The following is a 20,924-nucleotide window of genomic DNA, read 5'->3' as shown; positions in this document are numbered from 1 at the left end:
GCCTTGAATGGAGATTCTGTGAGTCCAACATTGCTAGAGCTTTGGGTAAACAGAGATTCCGATTTAGCAGGAGACGCTCATTATTCTTTATGAATTCCTCCTGCTACCCCTCTACGCTCCCCCAACTCTGTGCGCTCGGTGAATTATGGCTTTGCTGCTGCGTGATTTGATTTCATCTGAGGCTGCTTAATGCTTCTGCTGTCCCTCGCTTGTGTTTATCTTATTGTTTCCCAGAACAATCAAGTGCTTCCTCTACTCCTGGCAGCTTCGTCTTGTTCCCGGTGCCCCTGAGCTGCCCAACTCTTGAGCTGGAGCGGCCTTGAAAGGTGGGGCTGGTCTAGGGTCAGAGCCCTGTGCTCCGGAACTACCCTGTGTCGTTCTCCTCTATAAGCTCTTGTCCCTTCCTGGGCCTTGGAGCTCCAAGCCCTCTCTGGCAGAGCGAGAACCAAGAGATTGGATGCTGGTACTTCTGGGCCTTGATGTCCCTCTCCCCTGAGTTGTAAAGAGAGAGGCCCCTGAGACAGGAGCTGGTGCCCTTGTGAAGGGCAGTTTGTCCTTCACCCAGGAAGGGGTGAAGAGAGGCTGCTCCTCGTGGTTCTGTGGGCCTCAGGATGGGGATTGCTTGGCCATCTACCCACGGCTGATAGGGAGCAAAGAAGCCATGATTTAGAAGAGAATCCCACTCCAGCCAACCTCCCCAACCTCACCCCCACTCAGAGTACATGCTTACTATTTACTACCTCCCTAATCCTCCTGAGTCAGAACTCTCAGACTCTCCCAAGAGGCAGAAGTCCAGAGACAAGTGGTTCCTCTCGGGACCCCCTCCCTCCATTCCAGGAGAAAGCCCTCCATGGCCTGGCCTTCCGAAATCCAGGAGCCTCTAGCTCTGTGCCCCCCTCTGCTAGCCCATCCACCTCCAGCTTAATATCTAGGGCAGATTCCTAACATGCACAGAAATAGAAATAATTATACATGGAAATGTCAATCTCCAGTGTCAAAGCCCCCGTGATGGACCGACAACTCACTGGGGACCAGTGCTGGAAGCATCTGCATGTGTGTAGGAGGATGTGTGTGTGTGCACAAACAAAGTTTAGGGCATCCGGAATTCTCAAAGTTTAGCACATCTTAGTGACCTGCTTCCTTCTCGTGGACAGGAAGGGTCCTTGACCTTAGCTCCCCTCTTCCTCATCTCTCCTGGCTCTGTGCAACCTACAGGCCAAGTTTTCCAGGCTCCCGTGTTCCTCTCCAATTATCCAAGCATTTAGGGGCAGGCTCCCAGCTGTCCTCCAGAGAGCCGCAGCCCACTGGAGTGTGACTCTGCGCGGTTAGTTAACATTTGCACCGCTCGGGGATTGAGGAGGGGAAGGCATGAGCCAGAGGCACCCTGGAAGTCGCTGCTGCTGCTTGTGTGTGTGTGTGTGTGTGTGTGTGTTTGTGCGCGCGCACGCATGTGTAGTGTGTGCAGGATAGAGGGAGGATGAATCTCAGAGACTGAATTTACCAAAGACTTCAATCTATAAATAATTCGGGTCATGAAACTCTACAAAAATAAACTTCAGCATGAATCCTCGCCCTCGCGGCATTAAATGCACAGCTGCAGATACGCTTGCTCATTAACTCACTCCCAAGTTCAGTGTGAGCAGCACCAGGCCTTCTCCACCTTTCCCCTCATTAAAGGTCTCAAAGTGTACACACACAAACACACACACAAATCCTCATATACTACGCAAGCCCAGAATCCTGAGGCAGAGATAAAAATCAAATAATAAAGGCCTCCTCCAAAGGGAATTTTAAGACACAGAGTGACGAGAGCTGCTGAAATTGTTGTTGAGCCCTCAATGACTACTTGTCAAAAACCTCACCCTCTCCAAACACTCAGGTCTGACAAAACAAGTTCCTAAGAGATCTGGGCTTGGGTATAACAATCACACTTTTATATTTATACCACACTTTAAAGTTTCCAAAGAACTCACATTTCCTTCCCCTCCTGCCTTTCAGTTTAGATATCACCTCCTCCAGGAAGCTCTCCACTTAGTCCAGGGGAGGTGCTGCCCTGCCCTCCATGCCGGCCTCCCTGGGATCCCCATGCAGACCTCCTCTTCCACGGGGAGCCCAAGTGTGTGTGAGGAGTGACTGGACTGTCCGTTTCCCCATTCCTGGGGCTTCCTAAGGGGATCCTTTCTCGAAGTGTCCCCAGCTCTTAACACAGGCCTGCTTCACAAGAGGCATGTCCTGAATGAATACTGGACAGTACCGAAATTCATCATCGATTACTCATGTCATTCTCACAACATCCTGTTTGAGCTCTGAGGACAGAAGTTACCACCCTTATTTGGCAGCTACGGAAACTATTACACAAACAAGTGAAGTGACTTGCCTGAAGTCACATAGCCAATTAGTGAGAAAGCTGGGATTAGATCCCTGCCCTGCAGACACAAATTAGTACCTCCCTCTGCGTGGTGATGCCTCTCAAACCAATCTATTTCCTACTGAGAAGCCCAAGAAGATTCCCAATTCTATTGCTCTTCAGCAGCTCTTGCAAAAAACTACTACTACTACTACTACTGCTGCTGCTGCTAATAATAACAATAATAATAATAATAATAATAATAAAGTGATATTATAGTGTCAGATCCCAAGCAAAACCTCCATAACTTAGGACTAACTAGGGAAGAAATTGATGCATAAGAAAAAGAGTTTGGAGGGGCCTGCAGGTAAGTTAGTTAATTGGATATGCTGATTTGAATTGGATATTCAAGTAAAGAGGCTGTCATTAATTTCTGTACAGACCTAGCTGTGATTGAAAGGAAAGCTACGACTAATAGTATTACTATTTCATTCTCATTTCAAAGAGGCCCCTCCCACCAGGAGGACCAGACAGTAAATCTCCCCTGGATTTCACCTCACATCCTCCTGCCCCAGAGCCAGCCCTGATAGACTGCCTTTCAGCCTCCCAGCATGGTCCCCCCAAATTAGACTCTGAGTTTATTGTTGCCTCTGGGAGATAGGTGATTGTCCCACTTTGACCTTGGAGTCTGAAAGAGGAAGAGCGGCTAAAGAGAGGATTTGGACTCTCATCTACCGACCTACTCTGTTCTCGGCTGCAGTGAACGGCTGTGTTCACCCATTATTATTTCTTAGGAGAGGCACAGAGTGGCCGACAAATTGGGCTCTATGTGGGAAACCCCGTTCCGCCACCCTTTTGCTGTGTGATTTTGGGAAAGTCATGTAACCCTCCCTGCCTCCAATTTCCTATCTGTACAATGGGAATAAAGATAATGTTTACCTCAGTGATCCTCGCAAGGATTAAATGAATTCATTTTTGTTAAGTACTTTCAACAGCACCCAGCACATTGTAAAAGCAATAGAAGTGGTAGCTATTAAATTCTTTAGGCCAGCAGGGCCCTTTGGAAATTCACCAAGATCATCCTAACTGCCTTCAGGCAGGGCCACATTTAACCATGAAGAAAAAGAAGTCATCCTGTGTTCAAAACTCTCCCGAGAAGGAGGGTACAGACTCCTGTGGTCACCCACTCTGTTCACGACAGGAACTCCTACTAGAGCTAGCCTAAATCTCCTTGTGCGATGGTTTAGACACATTTTGTCTTTTGCTTGTCTCTGTAGAGACTGTCACCCTCCATTGTAGCACACTGTCCTTCTTATCCCATCTTCTGAGGTTTGTCCAAGCAAAATGACTCCACTAGCTCTGCGTGTCCACTGAGGTCATGCTCTCCCAGGAGAGGGGGAGCCCAACTAGAAAGACAGGTTGAAGGGACTGGCTTTACCCATCTGCGTCACCTCCCTCCTCTGACCCTTCTCCGCACTCCTCCTCTACTGGTTGGATGCCTGGCTGGGACCTGTACAACGTGGTCTGATAATGCCCTTCTCTTGGATTGAATTCATGGCCCATTTCAGTGTATTGTTGTCCTTGCGGTCATTGAAACCTGGCCCTGGAGATACAAGCTTATAAGAAGAAGAGAGCTCACTTTGTGGGACACCACAGAATAGACTCAATCTGTTGCATTTTAAAATCCCACTTTTGTTTGGGACTTTGTCACAGTCTCCACCACCACCATCCTGTGTCTGGCAAGGATGGAGGACAACATTGAAACTCAGAACTTCCAAGACGGAGGAAGATGGGGACTCATGTGCTTGAATTACAGTAGGGCCTGCCCCTGTCCCAGGGCACTCTCTTCATCAGCCGTGTGCTTTCCTCTGGACCACACCAGCTGGAGCTGGTGGGAGCCCCAGGTCCACCCCTGACTAGCTGTATCCATGAATGGAAGAGCTTGGATGAGATGGGCTGAAGCCCTACAGCTCCGGCAGTTTTCATAAGTCTGTGATTCTCCTATGAGCAGATTGCTCTTTTCTGTTATTGAGAGAGGAAAACTGAGGCTCGGGGAGATGAGGTAACTGACCTTAAAGTGTACCATTAGGCAGAAATCAAGCCCAGACAAGCACACAGTCAGAGCAGAAACCTGGGAACCCTGAGTCCCACTTTGGTGTGTTGCCCGGAAGGAGCAAAGGGAATTAGGGAAGGGAAAGACCTCTGCTGCCCAGTTGGCCTCCCCTGCCTTCTGCCTGCCAGCCCTGCCCCCACCTCATTCCCTTTAACCCCCGGCTTCCTGACCCCCTTCTCCATCTTTTTTGTCCTCCCGTTGCTATTTTGGAGAGCTGTACCAGCTCAAGGCAGATAGCACAGGATGAGGGAGTAAGTGGGGAGGCACAGAGTTCTCGGGCAAGCCTCCTCTCCTCTCCAGGGATTTAGACTGAATGAAATAGGATAGCTTCGTTCAGGTTCAGTACCAAGAACATTTTCTGTTCTGTTTTAGTTTCAGTTCTGATGTTTGAGAGTTAGGTTTGATTCTGGCTTCAACTTGTTTATTGAAAGATTGCGATTGTAGACAAAAAAAACAAAAAAACAAAAAACCTGTTCAGATCTCTTATTCAGAAAAAAGTTAATGGCTGGGATTAGTCCTAACTGGGAGGTAGCAGAGTATGTGATGATAAATTATCTTTGGTTCAATTCAGCTCCAGCCTGGCCATGGGTACCACCTAGTCCTGGGGACCACAGAGGGAGGGCCAGACACGGTGTTCTTCCTTCTGATTTTGTGTGCCCAGGCTCTTGGGGAGGAGGTTGCTTCACCTAGCAGAGAGTTAACTGGCCTCCCCAGGTGGGGAGATCCTGGGCCAGCCGGCCCTGGGGTAGGAGGATAGTTCTGCAGCTCCTGGGGCTGAGCCAGTGCCTGGAAGACACTTAAAGATCCCTGAAGAGGAGCAGCGGTCACAAGGAGGGTGGTGAGAGGCACTGGGACATTTCCCATTCAGAGGAGGAAGCAGAACTTGAACTCTCCCATTTTATGGAGACAGAATATTGAGGTTAAGCCAACCAGAAGTCGTGACTGTCACATCTCCCCTACCTCCTGCAATAGCCTGAGAACTTTTGTGATTAAAAGCTACTGTGTTTCTAGAAGGATCTCATGGAAATTTTAGATCTGTGCATTTGAGGGAGAATGCTGTTCTGCAGGTTAAGGGGAACTATTTTAATTGTGGGGCATTTTCCCAGACTGAGGCCCTTGTCCCCTCTGCTTGAGTCCATCATGAGATTTGCTCCAGGGTGGAGGGCAGTAGCCTCAGTTCCACACCATCATCGCTGTCCTCCGCCCTATGAGGATGAATTAAATGGCCCCCTGACCCTTCACCTGGAAGGAGGGGCTTTAGTGACAGTTGCCAAGGCAACAGCTTAGAACAGCAGGAAGCCCCTAGCTAGGCAGAAAAAAGGTCAAAAGAGGAGCTTAGGGGAAAGGGAGAGCCCAACCCACAGGGGAGTTACTGGGGTAGGAATGCCTGAGACAGAGTTTCTTTAGTTCCATTGAGGTCACCTCCTCATCTTTAAGCCAGAGGTCCCCAAGTCACCCATCAAAACGGACAAGGAGAACCTGGTACCTCTGACTCTTGGCCCTGCTCTAGTGTTCCCACACCTGGGGTCTAGGCCCAGGGTCTCAGGCATGAACGTGCTGTTTCTGCCACTAGGAACTCCAGAACCACTGTGCCCCACCCCACAATGGGCTCGTGGTCTGCTTCTCACCCACTCCAATCCTGCCCAACTCACAAGGCAGAGACCACGCCCTGGCTCAGGCCCCTCAAGTACACAAATTCTCAGCAGGGTAGAAAAATTTGAAGATAAGCACTGGTCCTACCCTCCCAACTCTGCAATAAAAAATGCTCTTGACCCTCTCTACATGGCCAGTAAAAACTAAACATGTATCCATTCATCCATCCTTGCATGTTTATTGTGGCATCAGGCACCAAACTTAGCCCTTACAATGAAAAAGTCACAGTCCTTGCTCTCAGGAGCTCTCAGTGGGGTGGAAGAAATGGGCAGAGAGAAGGAGATGGTTAGAAGTCCAAGAAAGAAATCAAAGGGAATAGGAGAGAAAGACTTCATCTTAAAATTGTCTGGAGAAAATTGTCTTTTGACCTCGCTTTGATTTAGCACTAAAGAGCACATGATACTTTATCAGTTGGTTCATAGTTCATGTCCTTTCAACAAGCATTTCTCAAGCATTCCCTTTTATCCATCACCAGTTATGTTCCCAGCCCCATTCTAGTCCTCAGAGGCTAGTCCTCAGAGAAATAGAAAACATTCCTGCCTTCAAAATGTTGGCAGACTTACGCACATGTGAGGCAATTAGAGAATAAGTTAAGTAGGTAGTCGATACGCGTTAGCTAGTACATATACAATGAACAAGTCAATTGATTATAATCCCAGGACAAAATGTCTGGTGGAAAAAATGCCATCAGGGTAAGGAGCAATGAGTGTAGTGGAGAGACTGGGGAAGGCTTCATGGGGGAAGTGGGCTTGAGCTAGAGGGGTTTAGATGCAAAGGACAAAGAAACGAGCCAGGGTCAGTAATACTGGTCAACAGTTAGCTGCTGTGTTGGGAACGGGAAACCTAGTGGTGGGAGCACGTTCAAACTATGGACTGCCTGCCATCACCTTTTCGTATGACCTCAGAGACCTCTCTCTGCTGAGTCTCCGAATTCTGTGCAGAGCTTAGACTAGAGGAATGCCTCTCAAACCCCCAGAACAGCAGCATCCACATCAGCTGGAAACTTATTAGAAGTAAAAATTCTCGGGCCTCATTCCCACCAAATCAGAAACTCTGGAGTGGGTCCAGGGGTGCATTTTCCCAGTCCCTCCAGGTGGTTCTCAGGGCATGCTGGTTTGAAAACCACTGGGCTACATCTGTGCTTTTTAGATCCTGGCTGCTCAGTAGCGTCACCTGGGGAGGTTTGAAACCCAAAGACGATGCCAAGGCCCCAAGCACAGAGTTTCTGATGAGTGGATCCAGCCATATTTTTTTTTTTTTTAAACTCCCAGATGATTCTAATGTACATCCAGGGCTGAGAAGCACCAGACTAAATGACCTCCAGGTCCTTCCTGACTTCTTATCCTGGGACGGGCTCTGAGACTGCTTCTCAGATTTCTGTTCTCAGGGATTCCTGGCTCACCAAAATCACCTGGTGGATTTGCACACATTTGGGGGATATATTTGGGGGCAGAAGGACCTTCCTGAGATCCTAAAATCTTGAATTTCTCGATGACCGGCTTTTTGATGGTTTGTGTGCTGGTCCTACCATCCTCCCTTACCTGCCTGAGGCAGAAACACTGTGTGAAAGTGGTGATTCTCCTACCCCAAACACAAATAAGGGTGCATAAGTGCACATTTGCACACACATCCATCACGTAGTGCTGTAAATATATGTATACACACACAAGAATAACCGTATAGGGATATTCAGATCACACCTAAAAACATATAGGCACACACAAATAAACCCACCATCAGAAGTCCCAGACCAGCACACTCAGACTGCTTGGAAAAAGGATTCCTCTTGGCGGAAACTGGGCTGTTTGAATTAAGAAGCACCTCTGTCTTCCCTATAACCTAGCCTGCTTCAGGATAGCACTTGGGGCAGGATGTGGGGATTATCTTCTATAAACTACCTGCTCTAGCCTCAGGCAGGTAACCCACAAGGGACCTCTGAGTACAGATGCTGAGGATGTCCTTGTTTCTTTTGCAGATTCGAGCCGATGGTCCCCCCCATGGTGGGGTCCAATATGAGATGGTCTCCGTGCTCAAAGATGGAAGCCCCATCCTCCGGGACATGGCCTTCTCCATTGATCAGCGCTACCTGTACATCATGTCTGAGAGACAGGTGAGTGGTAACACCAATCCCTCCTTTCCAAAGCCCAGGAGGAACAGATAACCCGTGACCTTTGTTCAGAAGCTGTTCCATCAAACAAGAGAGACCCCTGGGCCTGCTACTCAGGGGTCCTAGGAAGCTTTTGCAGGGAGTCAGAGGGAAGCTATTGGGGCCAGCCGCTTCCCGGAGCTTCTCTCTAGGCCACAGACCCTGTCTCAGCGCGTGATGAACAGCCCTGCAAGAACGGGCCAGACTGCACGGAGCAGCTTGGTGTGATTAGGAGGTAGATTTACTGCTCCCAGGCCCACAGAGTCTGCTGCTCAAGGGAGCCAAAGAGGTGTAAATAATCCAGGCCTCCAGGCTGGACTCAGTCCTGGGAGACACAGACCCAAGATAGGGCCTCAGAAGGAGATAAAAATCTTGGCCTGAGTCTTAGACTGATGCAAGGTAGAAGCTGGCCAGCTCTGGGAAGCTGCAGCTCTGCCTGCAGAGATGGGGAGGCCTGAGAAAGAGATTGCTATCCCTTGCTGGGTAACACCTGAGTGGGTTCCCCACCCTCTTGGATGAAATGTTATTCCCTTGGGTTATATTTGATCTGAATATGTGGGAGCAGAGAGAAGGCAAATGCAGGGAGAGCCATGGTGAAGGACAAGAGAAGGGGAAGACAGGATTCACCACATTGATGGAGGTGCAGAAAGCAAAGTTTAGTCCTTAGGAAAAGCTGGCTCCTTCCATTCATCCAGTCAGTGGGTCAACAGTTGGTCAGCAGGCATGGTGGTCTTGGCATTGACATGAACATGGGAAGTAAGATAAAGGCCAAAAAAAGGGGGAAAGGACTGTGAATCTGTCTTGGTGCTGAGGACACTGACTTAGGCTGTACAAGGATGCTGTGCTGTAGGATCAGCGAGCGTTCTCAAGGTGCCTCCCTGCCCGGGTGTCATTCTCAAAATACTCTGCAGAGATTCCAGGTGTCTGCCATCAGGTTCGCCCTACCCAGAGTTCTCTTTCTCTCCTTCGTTTTTGTGTATGTGAATTCTGAATCAAGGACAAGGGATGAGAGGAGGGAGGAAGAGGAGAATGGGCACATGATAGCATAAGGGAAGCAGGGATGCAGCTCTTGAAAATTATTTCTTGAGAAGAGATGACACAAATTGCATGCTAATTGTATGCAAATTACATCCAGATCCTCTTGAACCCACCTGTCTTTTTACCTTCTTTCATGTAGCCCCCGTGGTTGAGGCATAAAGAGATCCAGATGAGAACTTCTAACCCTAAAAGAAAAATTACTGAGCATGTATTTATTGGGAACAGTGTACTGGAAAAACATCAAAATGAACAGGACTTGGTCACTACCCTTAAATTGCTTACAATCTAAACAAGGAAATCTTTATCATCAGATTAGAGGCTATATATGCTCTGCCTTTCCTTCCTATTTTCCTTTGTTTATAAGATGAAAGGTTATTTCTTAACCAAAAATGGTAGATGGGCACCATACAAATTCAAACAATACATACAGAAAAGGATAACAAGTTCCCAAACCCCACACCACCAAATGTAACACCATGTTAACATTTGGTGAACACCATTCCAGATGCTTCTGCAGAAATATCGACAGATAGAAGGATGGGTGGATAGATGGCCATCTAGACAGGTGCATAAAAGGATGGTCAGAGCCATCCAATAGACCCTCCCTGACTGAGGACCAGGCTGGTAACTCTAGATGAAAATTCTTTCTTGCGTTCTCTGAACCCCATGAAGTAGAAACGCAGAAACAGCAAATAGAAGTGACCAGTGAGACCTCAGTGGAATTGAGAAGATGCCAAGGCACATATTTGGGCTGCATATCTTTTACGCAAATGAGATGCTTTCTGAAATTGAATTCAAAATGTGACCAAAGGAGAGGGCTGGAGGCTGATAAGTAGCCTTCAGGGAATACAGTGACCTCTTGAAACCATATCTGATGTCATCTCTGAGAGCATCAGCTCTGGCCAAACCAAGTGTCCACATAGCTTATTTCTAAATAACTCCTCCTTCTGTCTCATCTGCATCTGCTGCCTGGTTCCTGTCAGTTGGCACCAAGCAGAAGGGCTCAGTAGTAGCCAGTCACGCTGAGCAGATATAGGAAGAATTTGGGTTTAATGTCATGCAGCTGTCTTGAATCAGGTGAGATATTAGTCAAGGGAGATCCCTATGCCTGGTGAAGCTGTGCTCAGCGGGCATATTAGTCAAGGGAGATCCCTATGCCTGGTGAAGCTGTGCTCAGCAGGCAGAGTCGGAGGGGGATTGGTGGTAGAGCTTGGAGGCCTGTCACACGGTAGCAGTAGGTAGCCGGGTGATTTCACCAGGGGCTAGGTCCAGGGATGAGGGCTAAGAACAACTCAGGAGGGCCATCTGTCTGAGGCTGAGCAGCTATGAGTACGGAGTCTTCACAGACAGCTCGGACCTCTTAAAGGATACAGCTGAACGTGTGGCAAGAGAACAGTCAATGTAAATGAAGTCAGTCGACGTGGGTTCTCGTTCAGCTTTTGCTCTAACTAGACATATGACCCCCCCACACACAGCTTTGGTTTCCTCCTTTATGAAACTGAGGCGTTGCATCTGATAGCAGGATCGTCTCCGAGGTCCGAAGCTCTCAACACTTTATAACCGGGTGGCCTTAGACAAGTCACGTCACCTCCGTGTGTTTCCCAGGGGTCGACGGGAGGCTCGGCTGAGACAGCAAACGGGGAATTCCTTTCACGCCCCCCACACACTGCAAATACCCATCGTCTGGACTCCGTACCACCTCAGCCTTTACAATCCCTTGCCCAGGAGGATGGTGACTGTGAGTGGTGATGAGGAGGAAGCTAAGTGGCCGTGTAGCTGGCAGGCCTGAGCCGAGCCAGGAGGCCTGTGTTCTCGTTCTGGCTCACCTCTAACCAGCTGGGTGACCTAGACCCTGAACTTCTCAGGGACTCAGTTTCCTCACCTTGAAGGATTGAGATAATACATCTAACTCTAGAAGCTCTTTCAGACTTTCAAGAGACTTGTCTAGGGTCTTGGAATTGGGACTGTTCTTCATTTCCAGAAGACCACACCAAAAGCACAGGAAACAGCCTTGAGGTTAGACCGAAAGAACTTTCTGAGTGAGAGTTTTATGAGGCCGTGCATGCTCATATGAGCTTCTTCCCCGAAGGGGAAACACTGCAGCAGGGGTAGAAATGCTGGCAGCTGTGGATAAGAGGATTCATGTTTTGAGGTGCTGATTTAAGACTTTGGAGTTCCCTAAAAGACCTAAGACCTTATAAGGCATCGTGGGAATGGGGTTTCCCACCATCTCCCTTTGTAGTAAATCTCTGAGCAGCCTACTCCCATCCCTGCCTTCACTGTGTCCCCAGCTCTTATCTCCCTGTTCTCCTCCCTATCCCCCACATCGTGGCACCTCTAGTGTCCCTGATGCCTAGGACCAAGTCTCTGGCCTCTAGTTCTGCCTAGAGATGTTTTCATCTCCCCACAGAGGGAGAACAATCCAACATAGGCTCATGTGTGCTCTCTCTCTCTCTTAGTTAATTAAATGTAATTAAGAAATAGGGCTAGTAAGTGTTGGGTCGTTAGTGACACTGCCTAGCAAGTCGATGTTAATGTACTGTTAATAGATCCAAGGCCGGCCAGTCCCAAGGGGACATTTGGGAACCAATTCCCCAATCCCACTAATTGCCCAGGTGCTCCACAGAGAGGATGCCTGCTTCTTCCCTAGAGAGTCCGCCCCAGCTTCCTCGACAGCAAACCGACCGACAGATGTTATGGGAGGGACGTCAAGTCGCTGCCACATCCTCAATGTCTAATGGAAATCAGACAGTGGGACCAGGGAAAATCAGGCGGTGAGCCAAGTGAAAAACCAAGTCATAAGATGAAAAGAAACGTGATAGCCCCAGTTTCCACCCAACTTGTCAGGCTGGCCACTCCCAGAAAGGGAATCTAACTCTGTACTTGGGGTGGATGGGAAAAAAGTATGGGCATGGAAGCAATTATCCTATTTTATACTTTAATTAGTTTGAATTAGCAGAGGGAAGAGAGGCATAAAATGATCCAGCGAAGGGTGAAATGGAAAAAGGGAGTCAGAGTGGAGAATGGCTCCGCGCAGGCTGGAAAAGGCCTTGGGAAAAGCAGGACGGCTGGCGGTGGGTGGGTGTGTATGTGTTTAGGGTGGTGAGGGCATGGGATGCTGCTGTCTATCTGTGACTAAGAGCAGGAGCATTGGAGTCAGACCACCTTGCACGCCATCTATTGCCACTTACTAGACATATGGCTTTGAGAAAGTTATTTCACTTTTCTACACCTCAGTTTCTTCATCTGTATAATGGGCCTAATGATGGTGATTGCTGTGAGGATTGAGAGACTATATATAAATTACCTAGCACCGTGTCTGACACACAGTCAGTACTTTCAATAACTGGTAATGATTATTCTCATTCTCATACTGTTATTAGTAGAATTGTTAGAACTTCTGAGACCCCAGAGAGGGCTAGAAGCATCTCCACTATAAATTATGGCTGAGACAGAGATCCCAGTCTCAGGCAGATACCTCCAACCTGACATTCCTGCTGCACGCTCCCAAGGGACACTGCAGAAGCCTCTGGCTTGGCCGAGTGACTGCATCCGGCTGAGCGGCTCATAATCTGCTATTTATTTTTAAAATCCAGGAATGTGACCAGCAGACTAAACAGTCCTGCTCCCCTTGATACAGGCGGAGGCAGCCCTGGGCTCATGTGTGAGGCCCGGGAGGCCAGTATTCTAGGCCTCTGTGGAGAGAAGGAGGGGGACCCTGAGCCTTGGTTATCCCCCAAGCCTCCAGGCCCCTGCCTGGCTGCGTATGTGTACACTGGGCCAGAAAGGGGCTATCCTTGGGCCTTTCCATGTCTGGCCTCTCCAACGGAATAAACCAAGTCTCAAGCTCATTGCAGTAGATGGGGCTGCCATTCTCCAAGGAGCGGACACTCAGACCCCAATTCCAAATGCCCATGTGTATGTCAGTTATCAGCACACATTCTGGTTATTTGTTGCTATGTGACAACCCACTTCAAAACTGAGGGGCATAAAACAACCACTTTCACATGCTCACAAACTATGTAAGTCACGAGTTCAAGACAGGGGCACTGAAGAGGGCTTTTCCCTTCTCTGCAACATCTGGATTAGGGCTTCTGCTGGGATGACATGAATGGCTTGGCGTGACTGGAATGACTGGGACGAGAATGATCTGGAAGCACGTCCTCTCACGTGTCTGGCAGCTGGGAACTGAAAGGCTGTAATCAGCTGGGACTGTCAGCCAGGGAGCCTTAGACACGGCCTCTCCCTGTGTCTTGGGCTTCCTCACAGCATGGTAGCCTCGAGATGGTCAGACGTCCTGAGCGTGGCAGCTCGTGGCAGCTCATGGCAGGCATGGCCACTCAGGGCTCCACGAGTGAGTATTCCCACAAATAAGGTAGAAACATTATTGCCTTTTTTACGACTTAGCCTTAGAAGTCATATGGTTCTCTCTTCTACCTGCCTCTTCACCTCTCTACTGCCCATCACCCCAGCGGATTCTGACGTGTGCAGCCCATGACCATGCTTTGAGAAACAAGGCACTGGGAAGATAAATACGTGGCTTCCTGTCTCCCAGGTTATGAACATAGAGCATCAGAGCTGGTAAGGACTTCAAAGCTCACCTATCCTGACCCCAGATGGGAAGTATGAGGCCCATAGGGCATGGAGCAGGCTAGCTGCCCTTTCAGTCTTGTGTAACACCCAACACCTGAGACCAGAGTCACCAGAACAGGTTTGATTTCCCTAAACTCACAGTGAAGTGCCAGTAGCTTTAAAGCTGGCTGTTGATAGACTGAAGGTTGCATTAAGTCCTAAATGAGACCCACATCAAAGGTGGCTCTGAAAGTGCTTCTGGGAAGCCTTTGAGGGAATCCATCAGGAACAGGATCACACTACCTGGAAACTGTCCAGACGATGGCATGTAATTTTAAAGGGCTGTCCCCGGCAGTCTTCCTGTGCAATGTTGCATTGGCCCACTCAGAAGACGGTTCTCCTGGGTGATCCCATTTTTTCATGCAGAGCAGTAGGACTTCACGCCTATGGAGGACAGGAAAGTGACTTTTTAACCACCCTGCCTTAAGTAATTTCAGAGTGTTGGGACAAGAAGAACTTTGGCCTGGAGTTATTAGCAATCAAAACTATCCAGAAAGATTAGAAGCCATCCTTCTCTGAAGGTCTCAAGTGCAGGAGAGACACCCCTGCCCCCTAGCTCCTTGCACTGGGTTAAGACCCTATGTGGGGTGGGAAGAGGGCTGGAAAGACAGACCAGACGCCTCTAGCATGCCACCCCAGCAGTGTCCAGTCGACTTCACCAGAGAAGGAATTTTGGTTTCCTTGGTTTGGGGGAGGGCCTGTCAACTATAAACCTGGACCTAGGGCCAAAAATAAGAAGCATTTTCAAAGGGCCTATTGTGATGTAAGGGTAGTAAGTCTCTCACCTGTGGCCAAAGCCACTGAACTGCCAAGCCCCTAGGCATCTGAAGACTTGGGGAAGAGGAAGAAAAAAATGTGGGGAGCCATACTTCCAGATGTCCCCTGCTCATTTATTTTGACATCTCAGACTATTATTTTGATTGTGCACATTTGTTTAGTCCTGGCGATAAGGCTTCCCAGGGTGCAGGCAGAACGTGCCAAGGTGTATTTTTACAAGGCGGTTGAGGTCTCAGTAATAGGAGCCCTCCCTTCTGCCTGGGCTGGGAGGCCTGGGCTGAGCCACGGGCAGGGGAGAATTCCAGGAGGCAAGGGCTGGAGCAGAGCCTGAGGGACTTTGGGGAGAATTACAGAGTTTGCGGATTAGGAAAGTGAGGATAAGCGAATTTCTGCTGTACTTTTGTTTTCAAATGTGTCACTCTCAATCCAGGCCTTTGATGCACATGTGTTTCTGGTTAAGGACCTCAGTGTGGCCCAGGAGCTGAGCGCACATCTCTTGTCCTTCCCAAAGGAGGGGTGGAATCCTGCCTCCTAGAGGAGGGGGCCCGGGGACCGGTGACCACTCCAAGCCTGGGTTTGATTTTTTTGTCCCTTTTTCTTTCTCCCCAATTCAAACATCAGGGAACAAAGAGGCTGACACGGAGCTGATTCCCTGGCTATTAATATTCTCATTGGAGCATTTTTTATAAATATTTTCACATGAGGGAAAGGAAATGCAAACCTACCCTATGAATCAGACGCTTGGCTTGTTGTATTTAAGAGAGAAAACGCCAGCCTCTTATTTTAAAATCCTTTGGTTTGGAAAGAAATGATTGAACACAACACCCAGGCTGGGAGAACTAGTGCCAAAAAAACTCATTTCTCTACATGGGCAGCGGGGCTGGAGACTCTGATCCTTGGCAAGGGATGTGATTTCTCTCTCTGGGTAGGACTGCTGAATATCGACACTCTGATTGCCCAGAATGACGTTCCTAGGACCAGCCCCTCCCCCTATTATAAAGATGAGGAAAATGATGCCCAGAGAGGGGAATCGCTTCCTAGATCATCCTCTGAATTACCAGAAGAGCCAGAATTAATCCTCATTAACCTGGTCCAGCCCAGCATTCTTGTCCCAACTTGACAACAGCTTCACTCAGCACAGGCAAGATAGAAAACTGGTTGTGTTAAAAGACTTTCAATTAAAAAACATTAAAACAACCCGAACCCAAGGGAGTCCCTGAAGATGTTCCCAAGGGTCAAATTAAAATAGGGAAAGATTTGCATCTCATTTGCATACGTAGACTCATTCATTCAACAGACCATTAAGTGTCTACCATGTATAATGCATAGAGCTGTCCACTGACAAGTTATTTGCAATTTGCATATGCAGATATAGACAAGGCAGTCTTTCTAAGTAATATTCCAGCAAAAGATCTTATAAATAGGGCTGCCCTGAAGATAGGTACCTTCTTGATTTCTTTCTGCTCTTTACAATGCAACAACAGCACTGTTTAGTGTGCTTTTGTGTGGAGATAAATAAAATATAATCCCTGCCCTGAGGGAGGCCACATTCTGGTGGGGAAGAATGATGTATAGATAAATTACAATATAAAGTGAGCAGTGCTATAGCAGAGATATACAATGTGCTTAGTGACTGAAGTAACTCATACCAACCATGGAGAGCCGTGTCCTTGTCCCTCCATACTTGGGGTCACTCAGAGGACTCACCCTCTCCCTGATACTGGTTGAGCTTCAGAGAAGCTGTCTAGTGAAGGGCAGTTCTTCCTTTTATAGATGAGGACAAGAAACCTGAAGGGGAGAGTAGCTTTTGAGACCTTGAGACCAGAGTATCTACCAAGCCAGAGTGCAAAGAAGTAGATAGTGATTGATAATGGACAGTTTCCTGGCCACTTGGCCACCTCTAGAGCATTGGCTCTAGAGGCTGCCTGCTTGCCTGCCTGCCTGGGTTCAAGTCCTGTTTCCACCACTTAATGCTGTGTGACCTTAGGCAAGTTACTTCACCTCTCTGTGCTTCACTTTCCTCATCTATAAAATAGGGATAATTATGACATTTGCATGAGGATTAAATTAAGTGAATTAGTACATTAAAAAGCACTCTGAAAAGTACCTGGCACATATTACCTACTTAATAAATGATAGTAGTAGTAATTATATTTTTATGGTTGTGCCGCCATGCGCAATCGCCTGTCGAAGCCCTTCAAATCATGCTCCACATATAGCCACACCTAGAAAAGAAACTTAACCACCCTGCCTTGCCTCTCAGCTCTACTTAATTTAAGATGTGTTGAAATCTAACTAACATTTAGGTCATGTTTTCCTTCTTTTAGTTTGCAAACATGACTTCAGCTAATACAACAATCTCCTGGGATAAGTAGTATTGTCCTTGCCTTTTTTTTTGCAGATAAGAAAATTGAAATTCAATCTGGCTAAGTCATTTGCCCAGGGCCCCCAAGCTGGCCAGCAGCAGAGCCAGGGATCCTCCCCCACCTTCTGAAGCCCAAGCCTTGTTACACGTCTTCCTGAGACGGCGCCCCCTGGCTGCCGCACGAATGCAGACGGCCCACCCCTCCTGCTCCCTCTCCACCCGCAGCTCTCAAGGCTCCAGGCCAGTTCAGACTCTCACAACTCCTCACTTCACACCCTCAAGGACACTGGAGCAGTGCACTGTTTTGTTTAGAAAACCAGTAAAGGAAAGTGAGCCCTGCCCGGGCCTGACATGTCCAGTCACAGGAAGTGTCTCTGGTGGTCAGAGTGGAGGGAGAGAGGGCACCCACCCCAGGAAGCTGCTGTTTGTCCTGTGCAGCAGGTCAGGCGCCTCGCAAGCACGATCTCAGCTCCTTGCAGCAATCTCAAAAGACAGGTATCATCACCCCTGTGTGACACGAGAGCGAGTCAAGGGTGGTAAGATTTAGTGACCAGAGCAAGGCCAGCCACAGGCCTCCTGGGAGGCAGAGTCTGGGCAGAGCTGCAGGTCCCTGTGGTTGCAAAGCTCCTGCTCTGCCTGCCATCCCCCCACCACCAAGGAGACCCATTCAGGGTGCCCAGTGGGTGATGTCAGGACTCCCCTGCACTCTCCACCACCATCCACAGTGCAGCCCGTCTGGCAGGACACCTTTGCAAGGAGGGCAGGTGCAGGACGCGTGAGAGGCATTGCACAAAGCCGACTCAGCCTCTTAAGTGCAACTCCAAGTGTGAACCAGGCAAACAGGTATAGGCTTTCTTACTGGCCCCACTCAGGGGTTCTTGGGCTCAAGAAAGCCTTCTGTGTTGCCATCTTGAGTCTCATCCACCCAAATGTGGGGGCCCCATAGTAACGCCCCAGAACCCTGCAGCCTGCTTTTTAGCTCCTTACCAGAGCTCTGCCTCACACTCCCCATGTTGTTTCCATAATTGAATGTGTTTTATTTAGACCGTAACATTTAGTGCCACTTTGGATTTCCAATTAGGCTTCAATCAGACGCCGAGAGTCTGAATTGTTCTGTTGTTTTGATCAACACAAAAGATGGCAACATCAGAGGAGCCGTCGTGAAAAGTTATTTCCATCCACTGATGACTAGGACAGTTGCTGTGATGTGAAGATACAGCTTTGGAGGTGCCAAGAGATGCACCGGGTGTTAGGGAAACGGGAGGGAGGAGAGGGGAGTCAGCAAACCCTTGGAAAGAAGCACAATTTAAGGTTCTGAGGTGCATGGCCCATACTAAAGGATCTCCCCCAAAGAGAGTGGGGAGGTCGGTGCTGGACATTAAGACATTTGAGGCTCCTTCCTGCGTGGGTGGGGGTCCTAGTGCCCATGCAGGAGGGCCTTTTATCCAGAGAGGTTCCTTGAACACCGCATTCCCATGACGTGGGAAACTGATCACTAGTGGATTTCTCCAGAGAAAAGTCTCTGAGCTGCTCAGCCAGAAATGACCCCCATGCTAGTTTACAGAAATATTGGAGAGTGGGTTTCCTCACTGCCCAGGAGCTCTGACCAGCTGCTCACACATGCTGCCTGTCAGACATGTTTTCATTCTGGGGCTGGTCCAAGGGACAAAATTTAGAATCCAACTTTGAACTGCCAGAAAGTTGATGGGGGTAGAGGGGGTGGCGGGATGGCAGAGGGGTGATGGGAGAGTGATGGGGGAGTGGTAAGTTCAGATCCTGCCTTCAGTTAATCCTCAAAGAGTCTTAGGAGTGCATCTACGTTAAGACTGACTGGAGCCTCAGTTTCCCCATCCATAAAATGTATTTGAATGCCCCCCTGAGGCCGTGACATTTGGTACATTCTTTGTAGCCGTGAATACGTTTCAGACAGTAGCTATGTGCACAGCCCTTGGAGGCTGACCTGGATCTGGGGGTGTGTGTACTTGTGAGACAGAAGTGCATGGGTATGAATGGGTAAGAATAAGCATTGCGTTGTGTTCTGGAGTGTGGAAGGGTATCTATGCTAACAGGGCTCTTTCGTGCAACAGAGCAGGGCTGTTCTCACTGGAGGAGAAGCGGGTCCGTGCTCTTTCTCCTCGGGGCTTGCTATTTTCACAGCTTCGCTCACTGCGTTTTTCCAGCTGGCCCTTTGATCTTGCCGTACGTAGCCTGCCCAGCTCAGCGACCCAGCGTCTCAGCCACATTCTAACTTCATAGTTTTGCATGCCCCATGGTTCAATTCCTCAAGCCTTCACCACTCCACCTGGAGTAACCTTCCTCACTCCTGCTCCTGGTTATACCCCCTCCCCACCTCCGCCAACAGGGTTTGAAATTTGCACCAGGTGGAGGGAGAACTGGCTGTGTCATCAGCTGTTGGTGGCTTAGCAAACAGTCTGGGTTCAGTCTCCATCCCTCAAGTAATGTTTAATGATGGGAAGAGGGAGATGGATAAAGATGAGAGTCAGGCGGAAGGAAGATTGGAAAGGGAAAAATGGACACAGCAGAGAACAATGTCTTAGACACTCAGCCACGAAGTAATTCATCAACAACCTTTGAGGACCTATTGTGAGCACAGAACTCGCCCTCACAAAATCACACATGCAGATATAGGACATATACATGCATATGGGACAATGGATTTATAATACAGCGTGCGGAGCACTGGGAATGCGTGAGAGGGTGCTACCTGACAGAGCCTGTGAGTTGAGGAAGGCTTCCTGGAGGGGGTGATGCTCTAGGTATTTTATGAAAGGAGGTTCACTGAGTGAAATAAAAAGCAAAAGGAGTCTGAAAAAGAATACATATATATGTATAACTGAATCACTTTACTGTATCCCCGAAACTAACACAACGTTGTAAATCAACTATATTTCAATTAAAAAAAAAAAAAGCAAAGGGGCACTTCTCAAGTAAAGAAAAGCATGGATGCATGAAAGAGATCAGCCTTTTTCAGGGACTATTCCCCCAAATCTGATATTGTTGGAGCTGAAGGCAAGACTTAGGAGCATCCGTCCTCGCAGAATATCCACAGCACACAGCCGAGCAGCTTTCAGGTGGACTCAACCCACCTACCACCACCAAGAAGAAAGGAGCCTCAGTCCAAAAAGGAGGTGCCAAAAGCTCCCCCAGCCCTGCTGCTGCACCACAGAGCTTGCGAGGAAACAAGCCTGCTCCCACCTCTCGGTGTTCCTCCTCCACCTGCACAGGTGTGGAGCTGAGCAGCACAGTCAAGAAGAAAGATGGCAGCCCTGGGCAGAGCTCACCGCTGCAGCCCTTGTGATCAGGCCACCTCTCCCCCCGTACGGCAGGGAAGGCCTCTGCCCAGCTCACGTTTATAGGAAAGGAAAGGAGCGCGTGCCCATTCCATCCATTTGATCAGCAACACTCTTGGTGGCAGAGACCTTGTCGGGGGCTACTTCTGTCTCCCAAAGAGATGTTACAGTGTTTGGCGCTTTCTGGGGGCTCAATAAACACTTGCTGAAGGTTTGGAAGAGAGAAAGGGGAAGAAGGGAGACAAGGAAAGAGAGAAAAGGGTATATGGAAAGGAGGCATTGTAGGATAATATAAAGAGCTTATCTTTGGAGACAGGCCTGTATTCTTGGCTCTGCCATTCTTCAGTAGGGCCTGGCTTATGCTCTCTAAGCCTCAGTTTTACCTTCTGAAAAGTGGGGAGAACAGCAATACCTGCCTTGGAAGGTTGCTGAGAAGATTCAATGACGAATCCCTGCAGAGTGCCTGGGGCAGAGCAAGGGCCAAACCCTGGAAGCAGCTCCAGCTAAGCCCTGCGCCTTCCCTGTGGTTCACTGCTGAGCTT

General features: G+C 48.7%; 1 protein-coding gene across 2 annotated transcripts in view; it reads left to right on the top strand.

Annotated features, from left to right (window-relative positions):
- PLXNA2 (plexin A2) overlaps positions 1–20,924 on the top strand; it is a 212,825-nt gene that overhangs the window by 93,247 nt on the left and 98,654 nt on the right. For both annotated transcript variants that reach the window (XM_057725989.1, XM_057725990.1), the window contains exon 4: positions 8,089–8,223. In XM_057725989.1, coding sequence (XP_057581972.1) covers positions 8,089–8,223 — 135 coding nt within the window. The remainder of the gene's footprint in view (positions 1–8,088; positions 8,224–20,924) is intronic.

Source organism: Hippopotamus amphibius, chromosome 3 (assembly GCF_030028045.1).
Source record: "Hippopotamus amphibius kiboko isolate mHipAmp2 chromosome 3, mHipAmp2.hap2, whole genome shotgun sequence".
NCBI classification, from domain to species: domain Eukaryota; kingdom Metazoa; phylum Chordata; class Mammalia; order Artiodactyla; family Hippopotamidae; genus Hippopotamus; species Hippopotamus amphibius.
This window is presented reverse-complemented; position numbering and strand designations above follow the sequence as displayed.